Raw genomic sequence first — 21229 nt, forward strand, 5'->3', positions numbered from 1 at the left:
TACTTTAGGATCATTATCTGAGCAATCTGATATGTCTATAATGTGTAAATAGCACTCTATTCTACAGCCCTGACACTTAAAAGGTACACACCTTTTACATGCCTGGACTTTTCTATGACCTGAAATCACATCTGCTTACAAAAAACGACGTGAACGCACGTCCAAATAGCAACACCAGTGCATAAAGAGTTAACCCCTTCCAGCCCGAGCCAATTGACATTCTTCTCCTACATGTTAACTGTTAACGTTCTTTGAGTAAGTGAGATGCTATATAGATAGGGGGAGGCCTGTGGATGTGGTATATCTGCATTTTAGAAAAGCATTCGATACGTCCCCATAATTGATTAGTCTACAAGCTGAGGTCTGCAGTCATGGACCATAAGGTTTATTCTTGGTTAGAAAACTGGCTACAGGGGCGCGTCCAAAGGGTAGTGATAAATAGCGTGTACTTAGACTGGTCTGGAGTGGTAAGTGGGGTACCCCAAAGTTCTGCCTTGGTACCAATTCTGTTTAATGTATTCACATATTCACATAGAGGAATAGATATATAGCTCAATCTCAGTTTTTGCGGACGATACAAAAAATAAGCAGGGAAATAACTTCACTTCAGGCAGCGGTGGCTGGTGCTCAAATTTTTTTTGGGGGGGGGGGGCGCAAACAAACTGAAAAGTTCTGAAAAAAAACCCATCAATCACAGCCACTGTACCCATCAAATGCAGCCACTGTGCCATCAAACGCCGTCACTGTGCCACATCAAATACAGCTACTGTGCCCATCAAATGCAGCCTCACTGTCCCATAAAATGCAGCCTATGTCCCATAAAATGCAACCTGTGTCCCATCAAATGCAGCCTTTGTCCCATCAAATGCAGCCTGTGTCCCATCAAATGCAGCCTCACTGTCCCATCAAATGCAGCCTGTGCTCCATCAAATTCAGCCTGTGTCCCATCAAAAGCAGCCTTTGTCCCATCAAATGTAGCCTGTGTCCCATCAAATGCAGCCTCACTGTCCTATCAAATGCAGCCTCACTGTCCTATCAAATGCAGCCTGTGCCCCATCAAATGCAGCCTGTGTCCCATCAAATGCAGCCTCACTGTCCCATCAATTGCAGCCTGTGTTCCATCAAATGCAGCCTGTGCCCCATCAAATGCTACCTGTGTCCCATCAAATGCAGCCTGTGCCCCATCAAATGCAGCCTGTGCACCATCAAATGCAGCCTGTGTCCCATCAAATGCAGCCTTTGTCCCATCAAATGCAGCCTGTGTCCCATCAAATGCAGCCTCACTGTCCCATCAAATGCAGCCTGTGTCCCATCAAATGCAGCCTGTGCCCCATCAAATGCAGCCTGTGCACCATCAAAGCCACCCTCCCCCCGTTCTCTGCGGGAGGTCTGGACTGGCACTTACTTTACCTTGCTGTGGTATCCTCTCCTCCTGCTGTCTCCTTCAGTGGGCACTGGCAACGGAGTTGGAGGAGTCTGCTCCTCATACTTCCTCTGCTCAGGCGCAATGGGACTCAGAGAGAGAAAACCGGAAATTACATCTTACTGGGATGTCAATAAAATCACACGGCTGTAGCAATACATACTATGGATGCAAGCTGCATGGCGCTTTGGAATGCGCTGCAAGGTGGGACAAAAGCCTGCAAATGAAGCGCCTCAATTGCCATCTTGTGATTGCATAGACATGGCGCTTCTCTTTTTGTTTTTTAAAGGGTCATTATTAAAAATGTATTTTTTTATGACTGCCTGGAGGGGGTGCAGCACCTGTGCACCCCCATGGACGGGCCTCCGCTGACTTCAGGATATAGAAATTTTAAAGAAAGACCTGAACAAAATATTGGCGTGGGCAAATACATGGCAAATGAGGTTTAATGTGGAGAAATGCAAAATAATGCACTTGAGGTCTAAGAACACTCTGATTCCCCTTGTCTTGAATTGTATTGTATTGTAATGTCTACCCCAATGTTGTAAAGCGCTGCTTAAACTGTCGGCGCTATATAAATCCTGTATAATAATAATAATAATAATAATAAATGTAAACTACTCACTGGGGGAGTACCTCTGGTAGATTACAGATTGAGTAATAGTATGCAATGTCAAGCTGAAGCTACGAAAGTGGGCAGAATATTAACATACATAAAAAAGGGGATATACACCAGAGATAAAACTATAATCCTGCCACTTTATAAAACTCTGGTCCGGCCACATCTGAAGTAAGGATGAGCCGAACACCCCCCAGTTCAGTTTGCACCAGAACCTGCGAACAGACCTACATTTCACGTGAATTTTAGAACCCTATTAAAGTCTATGGGACACGGAAGTTCAAAATCAAAAGGGCAAATTTTAAAGGCTAATATGCAAGTTCTTGTCCTAAAAAGTGTTTGGGGACCTGGGTCCTGCCCCAGGGGACATGTATCAATGCAAAAAAAAACTTTCAAAAACTGCAGTTTTTTTAGGAGCAGTGATTTTAATAATGCTTAAAGTGAAACAATAAAAGTGTAATATTCCTTTAAATTTCGTACCTGGGAGGTGTGTATAGTATGCCTGTAAAGGGGCGCATGTTTCCCGTGCTTAGAACTGTCCCTGCACAAAGTGTAATTTCTGCAGGAAAAAACAGACATTGAAAGTCATTGAAAAAAAAATAAATGTGTGGGATTCCCCCCAAATTCAATTACCAGGCCCTTCAGGTCTGGTATGGATATTAAGGGGAACCTCGCATCAAAAAAAAAAAAAATGAAGTGGGGTTCCCCCCAAATATCCATACCAGACCCTTTATCTGAGCACGCAACCTGTCAGACCGCAGGAAAAGAGGGGGGGACGAGAGAGCGCCCCCCTCCTGAACCATACCTGGCTACATGCCCTCAACATTGGGAGGATGCTTTGGGGGTCTGTGACACCTCAAAGCACCATGTCCCCATGTTGATGGAGAAAAGGGCCTCATCCCCACAACCCTGGCCGGTGGTTGTGAGGGTCTGCGGGCGGGGGGCTTATCAGAATCTGGAACCCCCCTTTAACAAGGGGACCCCCAGATCCTGGCCCCCCTTAAAATGGTAAGGGTCACAAAAGTACCCCTACCATTTCACAAAAAAAGTGTAAAAAATTGTTAAAAAACACACAGACACCATTGGTAAAAGTCCTTTATTAAAAATAAAAAAAATTAAAAAAGATTCCAGTGGTGGTAATCCACTCGTGCTATCCAGCGATGGCATATCATCTCTCTGGGGTCCAGCAATGGGTGATCTGATCTCTTCTCTGGGGTCCAATAATGGGTGATCTCTCCAGATGGTCCAGCATAGCACATCCTGTCTCCACCGGAGACACTGCGGGAATCCCGGCAGCCTGACAGGTCTTAGCTGAGGAGGATGGGGCCACCTGTCATCTAACACCACCCCCTCTGACGCAAGGAGAAACCCGGGATTCCTCAGTGATGTACAGGTGATCCCGCCCCCTCTGATGTAATGCAGGTTTCTGTTACATCAGAGGGGGGAGGGGTCACCCGCACATCACTGGGGAGAGGCACCGGAGGGTGGCAGGAGGGGGTTGTGTTGCCTGTAAGAACGATCAAGCAGCTGAACTGCCGCCATGATTGTTCATATGGTGCACAGAATTACTAGCGGTAAAAGATGATATCTGAATGATGCCTGCAGCTGCTCCCCACTCAACGTCAAAGATGTCATATGAATTCCTTGGGCTGGAGGTGGTTAAAAAGTAAAAGTTACTTTTTTCGTTAGCCGCTAGGATTACTTTTACTTTGTAGGGAATCACCGGGCCTAAAAGATGATATCTTGATCATTGCTGCAGCTGCAGAAATGACCAAGATATCACTCTTCCCAGCCGAGGACGTTTATAAGCATACGGCGGAAGGGAAGTGGTTAATTACATAAATTAGGGTGCTGAAAACATAGATTGGGTTTCCTCAAAGACCCTAGAAAAATACACTCTATAATAGGCCACATCCCATTTACTCAGGTAATTAGCAAAGTTAGGTTGATGTGTAGGACTATCAACTCCAAAAATGCTGAATCTGGTAAACTGGTGGAATATAGAGATGATTTTTATTTACACATTATACTGTCTTGTTTTATCAGTTGTCTGTAAGAGGGCTGTTAAAAAAAAAAAAAAAAAGAGAGAACTGGCACTAATCCATTGTTTAATTTTTACAGAAAATATAAAAGCTAAGCATGGATATTTATGTAGGTTACAGCTCTGCTTTCGATCCCTATTTATTTTCATAAATATCTCACATGGTGCAACTGGCGCTTCACCCTTGTGATAAAAATATCCTAAACAATGCGATAAATATACAAATTTTGCATCGTCTTTGCTATTTTCATTAACAAATTTTCTGAAATTGTAATATATGCAAGACAGATTTGTTACAATTACTGTTCCATTAACCATGTAAAGATCCCCACATTAGAGCAAACCTTAATGACTTTAATCTTATCTATTCAGAAGCAAACTCCAGCCAAAATTTTTTTCTTAGCTTTGTATAGTTTGGATAGAATTTTATCAGGTTGTTATTGCTGTCTATAATGCTGTTTGAGATATTTCAACAGGGTTCTGTCCAGTGGCGGCTGGTGGTAATTTTTTTCGGGGGGGGGGGGCAGCAAACAGTGCACCCACAGCCACCCCCCCCGGTTCGGTCGGTCTGGTCCGGAGCACTTACCCCATCTATGGCAGGCAGCGCTTCACCCGGGCAACAGGCGGTGGGCATCACCAACGGCTTCCCCTGCTCTCCGCGGGCAGCACAGCAGCTTCCTCTACTCTCTGCGGGTATCATGGCAGCTTCCCCTGCTTCCTGAGGGCATCATGTCTGCTTACCCTGCTCTCTGCTTACCCCGGGCATCACAGCAGTTTACATTTCCACCCTCCTCTTCGGGATGCACCCGGGCTCCCCTAACGGATGGGCTGCCTATGGGCATAGCATAAGGGGTTGCAGGGGTCACAATCGCAACCCTGCCCCTAGCTCCAGGGGGCCCCTGCAGCCTCCCTGTCATATTATCATATATTCCACAAAATCCAGCTCCGATCTGCCCTAGGGCCCCACAGCCACGCTCCAGTACTGGGCTTCTACTTTGCCTTCCACAGTCCACATCCCTCTGTTCTCATTGGCTGGAGAGAAGCTGTGAGCCATTTCCTGAATGGAGAGGAGCACAAACTGAGAACAGCCCAGGATAGGGAAGTGTCTGTGCTGTGTGCTGGCAACATGGAATGGTAACCAAGCTCAGAGAGGCAAGAGGAGGAGAGTGCCGTCCTGTAGCCACGATGGGGCCGATGTCGCTGGTGAGGTAAGACACTGCTCAGTGTCTCCTAGTCACCAGCTGGGATTCTCTGTACTCCCTCACCTGGGGATGTCTACTTTTTTTTTTTTCCAAGAAGTTTATTGACAAATATTGTAAAGATTACAAATAACCAATAACATTCGTAGTAAGCTAGTACAAGCAATACGAACATGGAGCAGTACTACGAGAAAGTACAAATCTGTTAACAGCAGTTTAGCATAGATGCACGTATATCATATCATCACGGATAAGATGAGAAAACTAAGAAAAAGAATAAGAATATTGGGGGGAAGGCAGGTTAAACAATACAACACAACCATCGTAATCCGGTTCATGTTATTAAATCGAATGAGCCTAAAATCATCTGAAGTATTGGATTACAAAGGTAGGAAGCCTGAATACCCCCAGGGGGACTAATCTATGTATTAACGGTAGTTGTGTGATTTTGCAGCTATCACCTGAAGTAAAATAAACAGAAGCCTATGAAGCATAACCTGTATCAAGTACAGGCTCACTCCAGATATATGTGCGGGTACAGTGGCACAATGGGATATGTCTATGTGTGGTCACTTGTAGCCATGCCCAGTCTCCAAGCAAGCCATCCACCCCAAAGGGGAGCACACTGTGGATGGATAAGTATTCTCAGTGAATTAGGGTTGTTTATTTAGAGACTGGACACAGCTGGTAAAGTAGGTCAATCCATCGTGTAGCTTAATGGACGTATCTTATTCTTAATTTATTAACATAGAGCAGGAGGATCTCTCCAGGAGCATATGGCGGCAGGGGCGGACTGACAACTCATGGGGCCCCCGGGCAACAGGAGATAATGAGGCCCCCGCCCACACTCAAGCCACACCCACACAAAGCCCCACCCTCCAGCTTGCATTGTGTGGACGCCTCAATTCTGGGTCAAACATGAGATAAACACAGGAGGCAGCAGGGCAGAGCATGGGATATTAAGCAAGCACAGTACACAGAGGGCACCAGGGCAAAGCATGGGGGAACCATGGAAAAGTATATAAGTCAGTAGATCATAGCACAGGGGGTCAGGAGGGCACAATATGTGTGTGTGGAGGGCAGGAGGGCACATTATGGGGCACACAAGGGCACATTACAGGTTGAGGGGGCACAGTAGGACACATTACATGGGGGAGGGGGCAGCAGGGAACATTATAGGGCACATTACATGGGGAGTGGCAGAGGGACATATTATGGGGCACAGCATGGAACTTTACATGGGCAGGAGGGCACATTATGGGGAACAGCAGAGTATATTACATAGGGGCATGAGGGCACATTATGGGGCAGAGCACATTATGGGGCATATTACATGGGGGCAAGTGTGCACATAATGGGACACAGGGAATATTACATGAGGGCACATTAAGGGGCACAGCAGAACACATTAGGAGGGATAAAATCTCATATTATGGGGCACAGCAGGGCACATTATAGGGCATATCACATGGGGGCAAGAGGATACATTATGAGGCACAGCAGGGGATATTACATAGAGCAGGAGGGCACATATAGGGCACAGTATGGTGCACACAGCAGAGAACTGAATGATGCATCATGGGCCACACAGCAGGGCACATCATATGGCACACAGCAGGGTACAGGGCACATCATGGGGCATACAGTAGGGCTCAGGACACATCACAAGGCCCACAGGAGGAAATTGGGCACACAGTGAGGCACATAGAAGGGCATGGGGCACATAGTAGGACACACGATGGGGCACACCACAAGGGCACACAGTAGGGCATATCACGAGGCACACAGTAGGGCATGGGGCAGACAGCAGGGCATGGAGGCACACATCAGAGCATGGGCCAGACATCTGGGCATGGGCAGACAGCAGGCCATTGGGCACAGAACAGAGTGTGGGGTAGACATCATGGCATGGGGACACAGAGCAGGGCATGGGGGCACAGAGCAGGGCCTGGGGCACAGAGCAGGATATGAGGCAGACATCGGGGCATGGGGGCCCAGAGCAGGGCGTGGGGGCATGGAGCAGGGCATGGGGCAGACAGCAGGGCATGGGGTAGACATCAGGGCATGGGGGCATGGAGCAGAGCATGGGGCAGACATCGGGGCACAGGGCAGACAGCAAGGCATAGAGACACACATCAGAGCATGGGGGCAAAGGGCAGCGCATGAGGCAGACATCAGGGCATGGGGCACAGAGCAGGGCATGAGGCAGACAGCAGGGCATGGGGTAGACATCAGGGCATGGGGGCACAGACCAGGGCATGGGGCAGACATCGGGGCACAGGGCAGACAGCAGGGCATGGGGACACACATCAGAGCATGGGGACACACATCAGAGCATGGGGCAAAGAGCAGGGAATGGGGCAAAGAGCAGGGCATGGGGCTCAGAGCAGGGCATGGGGCTCAGAGCAGGGCATGGGGGCACAGCAGGGCATAGAAGTGCAGGGCATGGGGCAGACATCATGGCATGGGGCAAAGAGCAGGGCATGGGACAGTCAGTATGGCATGGGGGCACAGAGCAGGTCATGGGGCAGACATCAGGGCATGGGGGCACAGAGCAGGGCATGGGGCACAGAGCAGGGCATGGGCCAAACATCAGGGCATGGGGCACAGAGCAGGGTATGGGGGCACAGCAGGGCATGGGGCAGACATCATGGCATGGGGCAAAGAGCAGGGCATGGGGCAGTCAGTATTGCATGGAGGCACAGAGCAGGGCATGGGGCAGACATCAGGGCATGGGGGCACAGAGCAGGACATAGGGGCACAGAGCAGGCCATGGAGCAGGGCATAGGGCAGATAGCAGGGCAAGGGGGCACAGAGCATGGCATGGGGTATATATCAGGGCATGAGGGCACACAGCAGGGCATAGAGCAAAGAGCAGGGCATGGAGCAAAGAGGGCATGGGACAGACAGCAGGGTATGGGCAGACATCAGGGCTTGGGTCAGATATCAGGACATGGGGCAGATATCAGAGCATGGTGCACAGAGCAGGGTATGGGCAGATTCATGTTTTCTCTCCTCTGCAACTGCACATGCCAGTTATGCTGCTCAGAAGGTTAACTTAACACGTGGGAAGTGGCTCTAAACATACCTCTTGTGATGCATGCCTCCCCACCAGCTCTTCTCGTCCGTCTGAGGTGATGATAAACACAAGCACCTGGAATAGAGGGGAGGGAAGGAGGGGTCGGCGGGGAGACGTGCATCATGAGGTCTGTTCACACTGCAGTCTCTTCTGCAGGGAGCAGTATTCGGGACCCGATCTACCCGTCAATCACAGCTAGCTGACGGGTAGATCGGGTCCCGAAGTGGAAGATATCATGGGGCCCCCTACTGGCCACGGGCCCTCGGTCAGTGCCCGAACTGCCCGATGGTCAGTCCGCCCCTGTATGGCGGGGTATGATCTATCGATTAGGGTGGAAATAAAATATAGGGGAAGGTGGGGAAGGGGGCTAACCCTTCTGGAAGAGAGGACGGAGTAGAGGTACGGGTGGGGTTGGCCAGGTGGGGTAAAGGGAGGACGGAGTCCGAGTAGTATTTTAGGTTATCTATCTTAGCATTATATCAAGGTGGTCGTGGTGTAGTGGCGGAAGTTTGGTTTAAGGAGGCTCGAAAATGGATCCAGCAGGCCCAGGTGTTGGTGAATGTGGAGTGTCTGTCGTTTGCCTGGTGAACCAGTCTTTCCATTTCTTCCGTTCTGTCAATTTGTCTATACCATTCCTCAATAGTCGGGGGAGTTGTAGATCTCCAATGCCTGGGGATACATTGTGTAGCCGCGTTAATCATGTGCAGGAGTAGTGATTTCCGATAGGTCTTTTTTGGGAGGGATGTATGATGTAGTAGGTATTGGGATGGGGAGAATTCTGGATGATGTGTGGTTACCTGGACTATGACACGATGGACCTCACTCCAGTATGGTTGGAGCAGTGGACAATCCCACCAAATATGCATGAAGGAACCAAAGGTAGCTTGGCACCTCCAGCACGTTGGAGGGATCTCCGGCACAATTTTATGTACTTTGTCAGGAGTGCGGTACCATCTGGAATATATTTTGTATCTGTGTTCCTGTACTGATACATTGATTGTGCCCTTATGTGTATGTTCGTAGATTATATTCCAGTTGTCGTCTGTCAACTTGGTCGTCAGGTCTTGTTCCCAGCGTTGTAAAATAGGTTTGTGTGGTGATGTGTCGGAGCTTAACATTTTCGCAATAATCGAAATCAAATGTTTTTGGGGTTCTGAGCTACTGCATAATGCTTCAAAAGGGGTTAGGTCTCGGTGCCAAAATGAGAGTGGTGTCGTTGAGGTCAGAAAGTGTCTAATTTGGAGAAATTTAAAGAACGGGAGGTGCAGGTCTGGAAATTTAGCAATCATTGTGGGATGGGAGAGTAGTTTGCCCCGTTCAAAGAATTGGTGCGCTCTGTAGGGTGGGTCTGGAAATGGGAGATGGGAGTCACAACCCGTCAGATCTGGGGGAAATTCAGGATTTCGTGAGATAGGGGTCATGGGTCCGTGCGGCTGCGTTATGTTCAGCGACTTACTTGTGTGTATAAATGCCTTTAGAGTAGGGCCTATGAAAGGGTGGGACCAACAATTAGCAGGGGTTGCCCGTTTCGAGATCCAAGGAAGATTGGGCAGTGGGATGTGTGTAACAGCCTGTTCTAGATGAATCCATGCTTTAGCGTCATGGTGTAGGTGCCAATCCACTATTCTAGTGAGTAAACTTGCATTTTAGTAGGTGTGGATGTCAGGTAGACCTAGTCCGCCACACTGTTTGGGAAGGATTAGTTTAGCCCAACTCAATCTTGGGGGTTGAAAGGACCAAAGAAATTTTCTGCAAATAGTTTTGTATGTGAGAAAAAAGGATTTAGGGAGCGTGATAGGGATAGTTTGGAGCAAATAAAGTAGTCTAGGGAGGATATTCATTTTTAAAACCGCAAGTCTACCAAACCTGGGGATGTCTACTTACCCCACTTCCCTGACTACTGGAGGAAAGACACACACCTCCGAGAGGTGACCTTCCCCCAACACCTGCCAACACTGACAGAGAAACCTTCAGAAATTGCTAAAACAAATCTCTTAACACCTCCTCGAGGGGCCCCTGAAGGGCTGAAGGCTCCAAATTTTGTGTCACATGGCTTTGCCCTCCCAGATCTAAGTTTCCCCCTCAAAGCCTCCTGACCACCCCCTCCACCCTGAATGCTATGCCCAGCTGCTGAGCTCCTTTCCCATTATAGCACTCTATACAGTTCATCCTTCGCAGGGCTGGAATCACATTCCTTTACCACACAGCCAGTTAGTAATGATCTGTACAGGGTCTATCTGCCTTCTGCAACTACACTCCAACCAGAGAATTTCACAGGTCAGAAGGGCAACATAAAAGCCAGATACACCCTGTGAAGACTGACAGACTGTGTGTAAAGGAATGTGATTTCAACCCTGTGTAGTGTGTGGGGGGAGCTGTATACAGTGCTTGGATGGGAAAGGAGCTCTGCCAAGTGACCTGCCAGGGGTTCCTGTCCTCTGATGCTCCAGCGGTGATCCCTGTCCTCTGATTCTCCAGCGGTAATCTGTGTCCTCTGATGTAAAGTGTAACTCTGGGAATCAAAAATCTTAAGACACTTTGAGTGTCTTGGCATGCAGTGGATGTATCTGCATGCATGTTGGAAGTAGATATTTAGAGCCCTGCTAAGCACTGCTTATACCAATGCAGTGCTAGAATATAGTAAATTGTACTGTAAAAAAAAAAACAATTAGCAAGGTATTTGGGGAAATATGTCAAAGTGTAGGGTCCAATGTTGATGGGTTTTTGTTTGCTTCAACCTGGTTTTGCATTCCCATAAGTCAATGAATGCAAAACTTGCTCGTAGCAGGTCAGATACAAATCGGTCGGCTAGAAGGACATCTTCAGGGCAAATGCACCTGTCAATGAATTATGAATGATTTTAGAAATATATAATTGGGAAATATGAATGTGGTGCTAATACTATTAAATAATGGGATACAGAAAATTCATTGTGATCTTAGATATATCTCAAACTGATGTCAAACTGATGCCATCAACACAAGCCCACAGTCCACTCACACAGGTCCTTGGGCCTCATGCACATAGCACCCAGCACTTTTTGGGCATCCAGCTTTAATTGCGGTATTTTTATACCTAGGAGTGTATAGTAGACTGCAGTAAACAATACAAGGGAAGAGGAAAGAGCAGCGCTATCTAAGTACAGCAGGACAAATTGTAATGGGCAATAAAAGACAGCAACTTACAAGATGAAAGATGTGTCATGTGCTTTTATAATCAAATAGGGATCATCCGCTCCAGAGGAGGACTCGGTGCAAAGAGATGGATATGCAATCTTTGCAGTCTGATTACTCTTCCTTTCACGGTAACGCCGTTCCCATTACTTGGACTTCGTTCCCGCAATTACATCCTGTCTGGACCGCCACCATCCCGCCCCGCCTATCCAGAGAAAGAGAATGTAGGGCGGCCACTGAAATATGAAGTCAACTGACCAGCTTAATTTTGAACGTGACTCCAGGTAGATGGGACTAGCGAAGGCCTGGTACGGTTCAGGAGAGGGGGCGCTTACAAAGAGTAATTATTGAATTTTCATTTTCATGATTATTAGCTAGCTATGACTAGGCACTGTGTGTAGTGCGAAACGGGTCAGGCCGCGAACACACGGGCGGACTGTTCGCCCAACCTTGTTCGGCAAACAGTTTCATCAAACAGTCCGCTCAAAATTTGCATGAGCGGACTTGCCCACACACGAGCGGACTGTTTGACGAACAAGGTTGGGCAAACAGTTCGCTCAACTTTTGAAATGAACGGACTCGCCCACGTAAGGCGGAGGCAAATCCGCCCATTTCGAGCGCGTGTACAGGTAGGCGGGGCCCGCGAAGGAGACGTCGCGGGCTCCGCCGCCTGGAATGGGCTTAAAGGGGAACCCCAACGCCGAAAAAGATCGGCGTGGGGGTTCCCCCCAAGTCCAGACCAGACCCTTGTCCGAGCACGCTACCCGGCCGGCCAGGAAAGGGGGGCGAGCGAGCGCGCCCCCCCTCCTGAGCCGTACCAGGCCGCGTGCCCTCAACATGGGGGGTGCCTTGGGGAAGGGGGGGGCCGCGCGGCCCCCCCACCCCAAAGCACCTTGTCCCCATGTTGATGAGGACAAGGGCCTCTTCCCGACAACCCTGGCCGTTGGTTGTCGGGGTCTGCGGGCGGGGGGCTTATCGGAATCCGGGAGCCCCCTTTAAGAAGGGGGCCCCCGGATACCGGCCCCCCACCCTATGTGAATGAGTATGGGGTACAATGTACCCCTACCCATTCACCTGTGAACTAAAGTACAATAAAAAACACAACACAGAGAAAAAATATTTTATTGCACAGCTCCGGGGGTCTTCCGTCTTCGGGGGTCTTCTCGCCGGACTCCTCCGCTATCTGTGTGTAGCTCTTTTGCTAGCGGAGGAGTCCGGCTTTCTTCCTCCCCGCCGCCGGCCTCTTCTCCCGACTTCGGGGGTCTTGTCCCCCTCTTCGGTTCTTCTGCCGGGCCACCGCGCCTGGTCCGGTGGCCCGGTCTTCTGTCGCCGTCTTCCGTCGCCGCCTTCGGTTCTTCTGCCGGGCCACCGCGCCTTCTTGTAGCTCTTTTACAGGCGGTGGCCCGGTCTTCTGTCGCCGCTGTCGTCGCCGCCGCCGCCGCCTTCCGTTCTTGTTCTTCTTCTTGTTCTTCTTCTTCTTCTCCTTGAGATGTTGACTCGACGATCTCTCCGGCCGGAATGCCAGGGACACGCTCCGCTGCCACTTATATAGTGACAATGGGGCGGTGTCACATGGTATATGTCACATGGGTTGGTCACATGGGTTGATGTCACATGGGGACTATGACATCGTAAGGGGGCGGGGTCACCATGTGACCAACCCATGTGACATATACCATGTGACACCGCCCCATTGTCACTATATAAGTGACCGCACAGCGCGGCTCTGGCATTCCGGCCGGAGAGCTCGTCGAGTCAACATCTCCAGGAGAAGAAGAAGAAGAACAAGAAGAAGAACAAGAACGGAAGGCGGCGGCGGCGGCGACGACAGCGGCGACAGAAGACCGGGCCACCGCCTGTAAAAGAGCTACAAGAAGGCGCGGTGGCCCGGCAGAAGAACCGAAGGCGGCGACGGAAGACGGCGACAGAAGACCGGGCCACCGGACCAGGCGCGGTGGCCCGGCAGAAGAACCGAAGAGGGGGACAAGACCCCCGAAGTCGGGAGAAGAGGCCGGCGGCGGGGAGGAAGAAAGCCGGACTCCTCCGCTAGCAAAAGAGCTACACACAGATAGCGGAGGAGTCCGGCGAGAAGACCCCCGAAGACGGAAGACCCCCGGAGCTGTGCAATAAAATATTTTTTCTCTGTGTTGTGTTTTTTATTGTACTTTAGTTCACAGGTGAATGGGTAGGGGTACATTGTACCCCATACTCATTCACATAGGGTGGGGGGCCGGTATCCGGGGGCCCCCTTCTTAAAGGGGGCTCCCGGATTCCGATAAGCCCCCCGCCCGCAGACCCCGACAACCAACGGCCAGGGTTGTCGGGAAGAGGCCCTTGTCCTCATCAACATGGGGACAAGGTGCTTTGGGGTGGGGGGGCCGCGCGGCCCCCCCCTTCCCCAAGGCACCCCCCATGTTGAGGGCACGCGGCCTGGTACGGCTCAGGAGGGGGGGCGCGCTCGCTCGCCCCCCTTTCCTGGCCGGCCGGGTAGCGTGCTCGGACAAGGGTCTGGTCTGGACTTGGGGGGAACCCCCACGCCGATCTTTTTCGGCGTTGGGGTTCCCCTTTAAGCCCATTCCAGGCGGCGGAGCCCGCGACGTCTCCTTCGCGGGCCCCGCCTACCTGTACACGCGCTCGAAATGGGCGGACTTTCCGAGCGGGAACAGTCCGCTCATTTCGAAAGTACAGCGGACAAGCCCACACACGGGCGGACTGTTCGCTCAAACACAGTTTCAGCGGACAGTTTTTCGGAATTTCCGAAAGACTTTGTCCGTCCAACTGTCCGCTGAAACTGTCCGCTGAAAGCCCACACACGAGCGGACTGTCCGCCCAAACACTGTTCAGCGGACAAGGTTGGGCGAACAGTCCGCCCGTGTGTACGCGGCCTCAGCTGTCTTGTTCTGTTGTGACATGCATTTTGGATTTTGTTTGTTTTTTTGAATAAAATGCTTTTTTTGGACTGCAGCTGTCCAGAACTATTCTTCATTCATTAATTGCACCATGGTACTGGGTATTGCAAAGGCTTTCCTTCGACCTGCTATATCTAGTATACATAAAATTACAGTTCAACATATTATACCATACTTGTGAATCTGCTCTACATATTTTGTTTTATTCCCACTTCTTCAGGAGAATATAAAGTGCAAAAATATTTTTCGGTTACAATTACAAATCGTAATTCTAACCGTATGTGACTTCACAGCAGCGTGAAAAGGTTTTGGGCAAGTGTGGGAGCGCAGTAACAGAGAGAGAAATATAGAGGGCCAGTTCCAGTTAACCTAGATTTCCCACAGCATCTATTGACTAGGCCAGACACAGCACACTGCTGCAGGTTTAATTTCTGTACAGAGCTGAAAGCAAAGCTTTTTTTTTCCATTTCGGAGAGTAACCCCCAGTTTCAGATAGCTGTGTTATATTGGGGAGATTTTCCTTCAATTCCTGTCCCATAGCCAAAACAGGAAGTGAGAACATTTCTTCAAATTGAAACAACACGTAGTTTTCACCAGGCTTACCACGACTAGTGTCTTCCTTAGACAATTTCCCCGCTATTCTTGTTCTGGTAACAACACAAATCTGGGGATTTTTTTTCACTTTCACTCTTGACGATAACAGTAAACAGGACAAGTGGAGAGGTTGAATCTTTCTAACGGGGACACAGACAGCAATAAAATTCTGGCAAGTGTTCTAAACCATTCTCCAATCCATCCAAAAAAAAAAAACTATTGCCGTAGTTGTACTTTAATCCACCTAATGCCTTGTACACACGGTCGGACATTCCGACGGATTTTGTCCGAAACTGGTGTTGCATACACACGGTCGGACAAAGTTGTCGGAAAATCCGATTGTTCGGAATGTGGTCAGTGACATTCGTTCTACGGGACTACGTTGAGGCTAGTAGCCAATAGCTTTGGTCTCGTAATTTGATCTGAGCATGCGTGGCACTTTGTCCAATCGGAATTCTTTACAAACGATCGGAAAAAGTCTGATCGGATTTTTTTTGTGGAAAATTTGAGATCCTGCTCTCAAATTTTTTCCGTCGGAGTTTCAGACGGAAAAAGTCAGATAGAGCCCACACACGATCGGATTTTCCGACAATATAATCCGATCGGACCTTTTCCGTCTGAATTTCCGACCGTGTGTACAGGTCATAACAATTTCTTATATCTCAGGGGATCCATTGGTGAGATCTCTGTTCCACTAGTTCCTGAGTTTGTGCATGTGCTGTTGCAATTATGAAAATATGCCACTATGCCCGTAGGATGTTTTCTTTTTTTTAGATTATGAAGAATATAACAGGAAAAGCTGGAACACCCAAAAGTGGGCAGCAACACCCAAAACTCCCAGATAACATCAACAGTGGTGATAATTAAGGGCAGTGAGGTCTTGCTGTTGGAGTATACAAAACATATAGGAATCCAGGGGTTAACTGAGCCCACCATATTACACCCATCATTAAATACCACTTTTAGATGGACTGACTCTTCAAAGACTTCCATTAACATGACTCTGAATATCAAATGGGAAAGCTCGGTGAGGTTTTCTGGCAGTTGTGGACTGGTCTAAAGGGCATTTGCACCCTGAGCCAGCACTAATGTTGGGCTGATAGTCCTGGGGTAAGATACCTCACCATTAAGACATCGACCACAGAAGGATCTGCGCTCAGTGATAGCTGCTGAACATTATGTAGCTTATCGCTCTTTCTCAGACCTGCAATCACAGCACCTGGTTGAGAGAAATTTTCCACCAACAACTCCCTTTGCAGCTATGGGATGTCATGCATGTGGCTAAAATCAGAGCTGAAAGAAAGCTGATGCTGGTATATATGAAGGAGTGTCACAATGATAATATTCTATAGGAATATCCTTCTCTTATAATGCCCACCACTCATACTCAACACGTTCTTTAGCCCACAGAAATCAGAACTATAAGAAAGCCAGTTGGTGGTGATGTTTGCCCGCAGTCCTCCCCTTTGTCATAATGCCTATACAGACTACTATCCAACAATAGTTCTATGTATAACAAAAAAAAGCAATTGTTACAGAGACTAGCGTGGTTCTTGCACATCAGCTCTACTTACCGGAGGTCGCTTCCATTCAAATTTAACTGGAAAAGTCTGGCTGTAAAACAAAGAGCTTTCGTCAGCTGGGAATTCCCGATCTTGAAAAAGGACCTTCCTGTCCAAACATTTATTCCGTAATTCCTCAAAAGTCTTATCTCTTCCTTTTATAATGGGCAAATTTCTGCTGATGATGGCAGAAAAGGTGCCCGTTCCGCCACCTGGGCCTGCATCATTAGCAGCACTGGTAGTGGCTGAGCCAGATTCAGTCGGCTGTGCTACCTTGGCAAGTACTTCAGACGGCATGAAGAGCGTGTGTGTGCAGAAATAAGACTGCAGGAATATAAATACAACAATTTCTCAACAAAAAAAAACAGGAAGTTTAGTGATGCAATTTCTCTCTAGGTGGCTGCATTCTTATTTTAGAAGCCAGTAAATGTAGAGGGAACCATTGCTCTTCCTTATCTTCGTAGGGGAATGCACAGGCCGTGTTCAGTCACTTGTACACACAGGATCTTTCAGCAGGTTGTTGCATGAAGGGTGGGAAGTCTGCGCCTTCTGTGCCCTGTAGCACTGAATAAGTTTCTGCCAGGATGCTAAAAATAAACTAACCAAAGGACTCTTCCAGGCAAGCAGATTCCTTCCATCATAATGTGACCCCAGGGAACAGACATATCCGATCACAATTTCATTTATTTGCCAGGAACCCACCTCTAATTTAGCCTCTATAAAGAGATAATGCTTCTCAATTTGTGTCTTTTTATGACAGGAAAGTTAATTCCTTACCCTTACTGATCACACATCATTTCTGTAGTGCATGGGAAGAAACACAGGAAATAAGAAACATACACATGAAAGAACATATAAAAAATGTATTCTGCTTGAAAAGGCTGCAGTTATTTATTTATCAGGGTTACCTAATATAATATTAGGGATGAGCTTGATGTTCAGGTCGAATATAAGTACTACTTGAACATTGGGTGTTTGCCCGTTCGCCGAAGAGTGATCATTATGGGGCGTTCGTGGCAAATTCGAGCACCGCGGAATGCCACATAACGCACTGCAAGATCGCAGTGCATTGCTGTATGATGATTCACAGCGCCCTCTGCTAAGAGAGCCATAATAGTGAGGCCCGAAGCGAAAGGAAAAAAAGAGAAAATAGTGTAGGGCTGGGCATAACAGTGTGTATAGGGGAGACAACAATGGGTTAAAAGCAAGGATGTTTGCAAGGAAGGGGATGGTATGGATTGATAAATGATCAGAGTGGGAGGGGCATTGTTTATTTAAGGGGGAGGTGGGACTTTCGGATTTTTTACTGGGACCCTCCCCCAGAGATTCGCGCCACGTCAGGAGCCCCCCACAGGACCCGTCAGGTCCCCTGGCAAAGCACCCATCGACTTCCACTGGTGGGGGTCCTGGTCAGAATCTACGCCATTGGCGGAGCTTGGTGGGTGGGGCTATGGGCCGCCATCACGCTTCTTCCCCTGCCCAATCGTGGCACAGGTCAGGAGCCTCCTCCCCCTCAGTGGTGCCTGCGTTGGGGGGGGAGTCTCGGCAAGAGAGACGTGCAGCCACGGCCACCAGGCCATTACCAGATGTGGCCAGAAACTCCACTGTGAGAGACAGGGGCCAGTGGCTGCTAGAGCCATTCCACAGTCATCTGTAGGCCACGGCACTCCGCTTGACAATTCTGGGACAGAGGCGCAGCTGCAAGACTTGCTGGGGGGGTCTGCGGGATTTGGTGCAGCGATTTGCAGATGGAAAAGGAGGCCAGCCCCCGCAGGTGTCACCGTGGGTCCAATCAGTTGGCAGGGCTAGTGCAGATGGCGGGGGGATGGGGTCAAACGGGGGGATTCCAAGAAGGAGGATAAGAAGAAGCGGAGGTACAGATTAATTCCATTATAATGGCATTTGCTATTATATTGAGCATTATAAGGGACAAGAGCCCGGAACATTGTTCGGCTCTGTTTTGTTACATGGACGCCATCAGAGAGGCTCACTGGGTCTATGGGGCATCGGCCAGGTTAAGGTACGATGAGCAGTTCCGACAGCGCAGGGCCGTCCGTTCGTCCATCTCTTCTCTGGGATTACAAAGATGTTAGCCCCTGGATGCGCCTGATGTCCTCAGCTCGGCCCCAAGATAACTGACTGGAAAGAAATGGGGTCTCTGCTGGCAGTACAACAAGGGATCATGCAAGTTTGGAGGGTCCTGCTGTTTTAAGCAAGAGTGCTCCGGATGTAGAGGTTCCTCACATGTTCCGCTGCTTAAAAAAGGTAAGGGAGGCCTTGCTGCTGAGTTTGCTAACAAGAGGGATGACACTGGTGAGGGGTAAAAAGTATGAAACCTTTTCTAAATAGGTACCCACACTGGGAAGCTCTTGGCCACAGGATTCTTGGAGGGTTTTATGATCCCATGTTCTCTGACTGCTGTCCCACCTATGGCACAGAATTTGCAGTCTGTATTGCAGCATCCTGCGGTGGTTTCGGAGAGGCTGGCTAAGGAAGTGGCACTGGGTCGCATGGGTGGGCAGTTCTCGGTTAAGTCTTTTCAGAATTTAGTTATTTCGCCTCTGGGGGTGGTGCCTAAGAAGGAACTGCACAAGTTTCACCTTATTTACCACCTGTCTTTCCCCAAGGGAGGTTTGGTCAAGGATCCCAAAGCTTATACGGTGTCATATACTTCCTTTGACGCAGCTATTGGGTGTGTTTGTCGATATGGACAGGGGGCGCTGATGGCAAAATTCTGACACTGAATCCGCTTTCCGCTTGCTTCCAGTACATCCGGACAGTTTTTGGCTGCTGGGGTGCTGCTGGCAAGAGGAATTTTATGTGGATCAAAGCCTGCCCATGGGCTACTCCATTTCCTGCGCCAAGTTTGAGACGTTCAGCTCTTTTGTGAAATGGGTGGTTAGAGACGTGTCTGGTTTGGATTCCATCATCCATTATTTGGATGATTTCCTCTGCGTGGGGCCACCTTCCTCTAATGTGTGTGCAGCTCTCCCGTCCATGTTGCAGCACATTGTGGGTAGATTCCGTTGGCTGCATATAAGACGGAACGCCTGACTATGGTGATTAGTTCCTTGGGCATAGTTCTTGACTCCGGCGCCATGGAGTGCCGCCTGCCAGAGGATAAATTGATGGTACTCAAGATGGAGATTCTGGGAATTTTGGGACAGCGTTCAGCTTCGGAAGCTACAATCATTGCTGGGTAAGTTTAATTTTGCATGTTGCATTTTTCCTATGGTAGGATTTTTTGCAGCTACAGCAGGGGTTAAAGCCTCGACCCATTTTATCTGTTTCAATAAGGAACATCGAGACATCAAGGAACATCGAGAGGACTTGAACGTGTGGCACACATTTTTGGAATCTTATAACGGTCGATTGGTCTGGATGTCTGACCCGGTGAGTAACTTGGAGCTGTTTATGGACACGGTCGGGTCTACTTGGTATGGGGCCTTCTATCAGGGTCATTGGAGCACGGAACCTTGGCCACGCTCCTGGGTGGACGTGGGTTTTCTTCATAATCTGGTGCTCCTGGAACTTTTTACGGTGGTGCTGGCTATGTACATATGGGGTGAGTCTTGTCAGGAATTTTTAAGATACGGCTGAACTGTGACAACATGGGAGTGGTACAAGTCATCAACCGCATCTCAACAATGTCACAACCAGTAATACGGCTGCTGCACCACATGGTGCTACGTTGCTTGCAGTTGAACATTTTTCTACGTGCTGTTCACCTTCTGGGCTTTGAAAATACTTTGGCTGACTCTTTATCTCGGTTTCAGTGGGACAGGTTAAGAGAGCTGGCTCCAGTGGCAGAGAAGGAAGGGTTTCCTTGTCCCGGATGGTTAAGGGAGATTGCCTTGGAGTCACTACTTGGAAACGGTCAGTGAGTGAGTCCACGTGGATGGCCTACGTCAAGGTATGGCAGAAATGGTTATGGATGGTTAAGCAAGCCAGGGTGGAGCAGGACAGTCTGAAGGGGAGGCTACTGGTTCTTTATTTTGTTTCCAGGAACATGGAGTGAGGTGGGTCAGTGTCTGCCATCGAGCAAAAACTGGCTGGCTTGGCCTTTTTCTTTAAACTACAGGGCATGATGGATTTGACAAAGGACTTTTGGGTTCAGCATGCAGTTAAGGGGTATCGGAAGCTACACAAGCGCAAGGATACTGGGCAGCCCATATCCTTTGCGAATCTGCAGGCCATTTTTGGTCAACTGGGGTCTTTGTGTGCATCGAGTTACGAGGTCTCCCTCTTTTTTCAGGCAGCGTTTTCTTTATCCTTTTTTGGTGCATTTTGGATTTAGGAATTGGTCAGACCGTCTAAGAGGAGGTGGGTTCATGGCACAGGACGTGATTTGTAGTGACGACAGGGTTCTGTTATTGCTGCGCAGGTCAAAGATGGACCAGGGGGGTAAGGGGGTGCAGTTGTTTCCACTTCTGGGTTCCGCGGTTTGCCCAGTGGGGGCAGTAAGGGAAGGGCCGTCCTTGTTACATCGGGATGGGTCTCCTTTATCTAAATTTCAGTTTGTGTCAGTTTTCATGAAAAGTCTTAGCCCTTGTACACACGGTCGGACATTCCGACAACTTTATCCGTCGGATTTTGTCAGACGGATTTTATCCGAAACTTGTGTTGCATA

The 21229-nt window shown here is 49.0% G+C and overlaps 1 protein-coding gene across 6 annotated transcripts in view; it reads right to left on the minus strand.

Annotated features, from left to right (window-relative positions):
• The window catches only part of CAPN3 (calpain 3), a 263927-nt gene extending 246773 nt beyond the window's left edge, over positions 1-17154 (minus strand). For all 6 annotated transcript variants that reach the window (XM_077464668.1, XM_077464666.1, XM_077464663.1 and 3 more), the window contains exon 1: positions 16612-17154. In XM_077464668.1, coding sequence (XP_077320794.1) covers positions 16612-16896 — 285 coding nt within the window. In that variant the 5' untranslated portion in view covers positions 16897-17154. The remainder of the gene's footprint in view (positions 1-16611) is intronic.
• Between the last annotated feature and the right edge of the window lie 4075 nt (positions 17155-21229).

Source organism: Lithobates pipiens, unplaced genomic scaffold, assembly GCF_037356315.1.
Source record: "Lithobates pipiens isolate NorthernLeopardFrog02 unplaced genomic scaffold, aLitPip1_a1.2 Scaffold_30, whole genome shotgun sequence".
In the NCBI taxonomy this organism is placed as follows: Eukaryota; Metazoa; Chordata; class Amphibia; order Anura; family Ranidae; genus Lithobates; species Lithobates pipiens.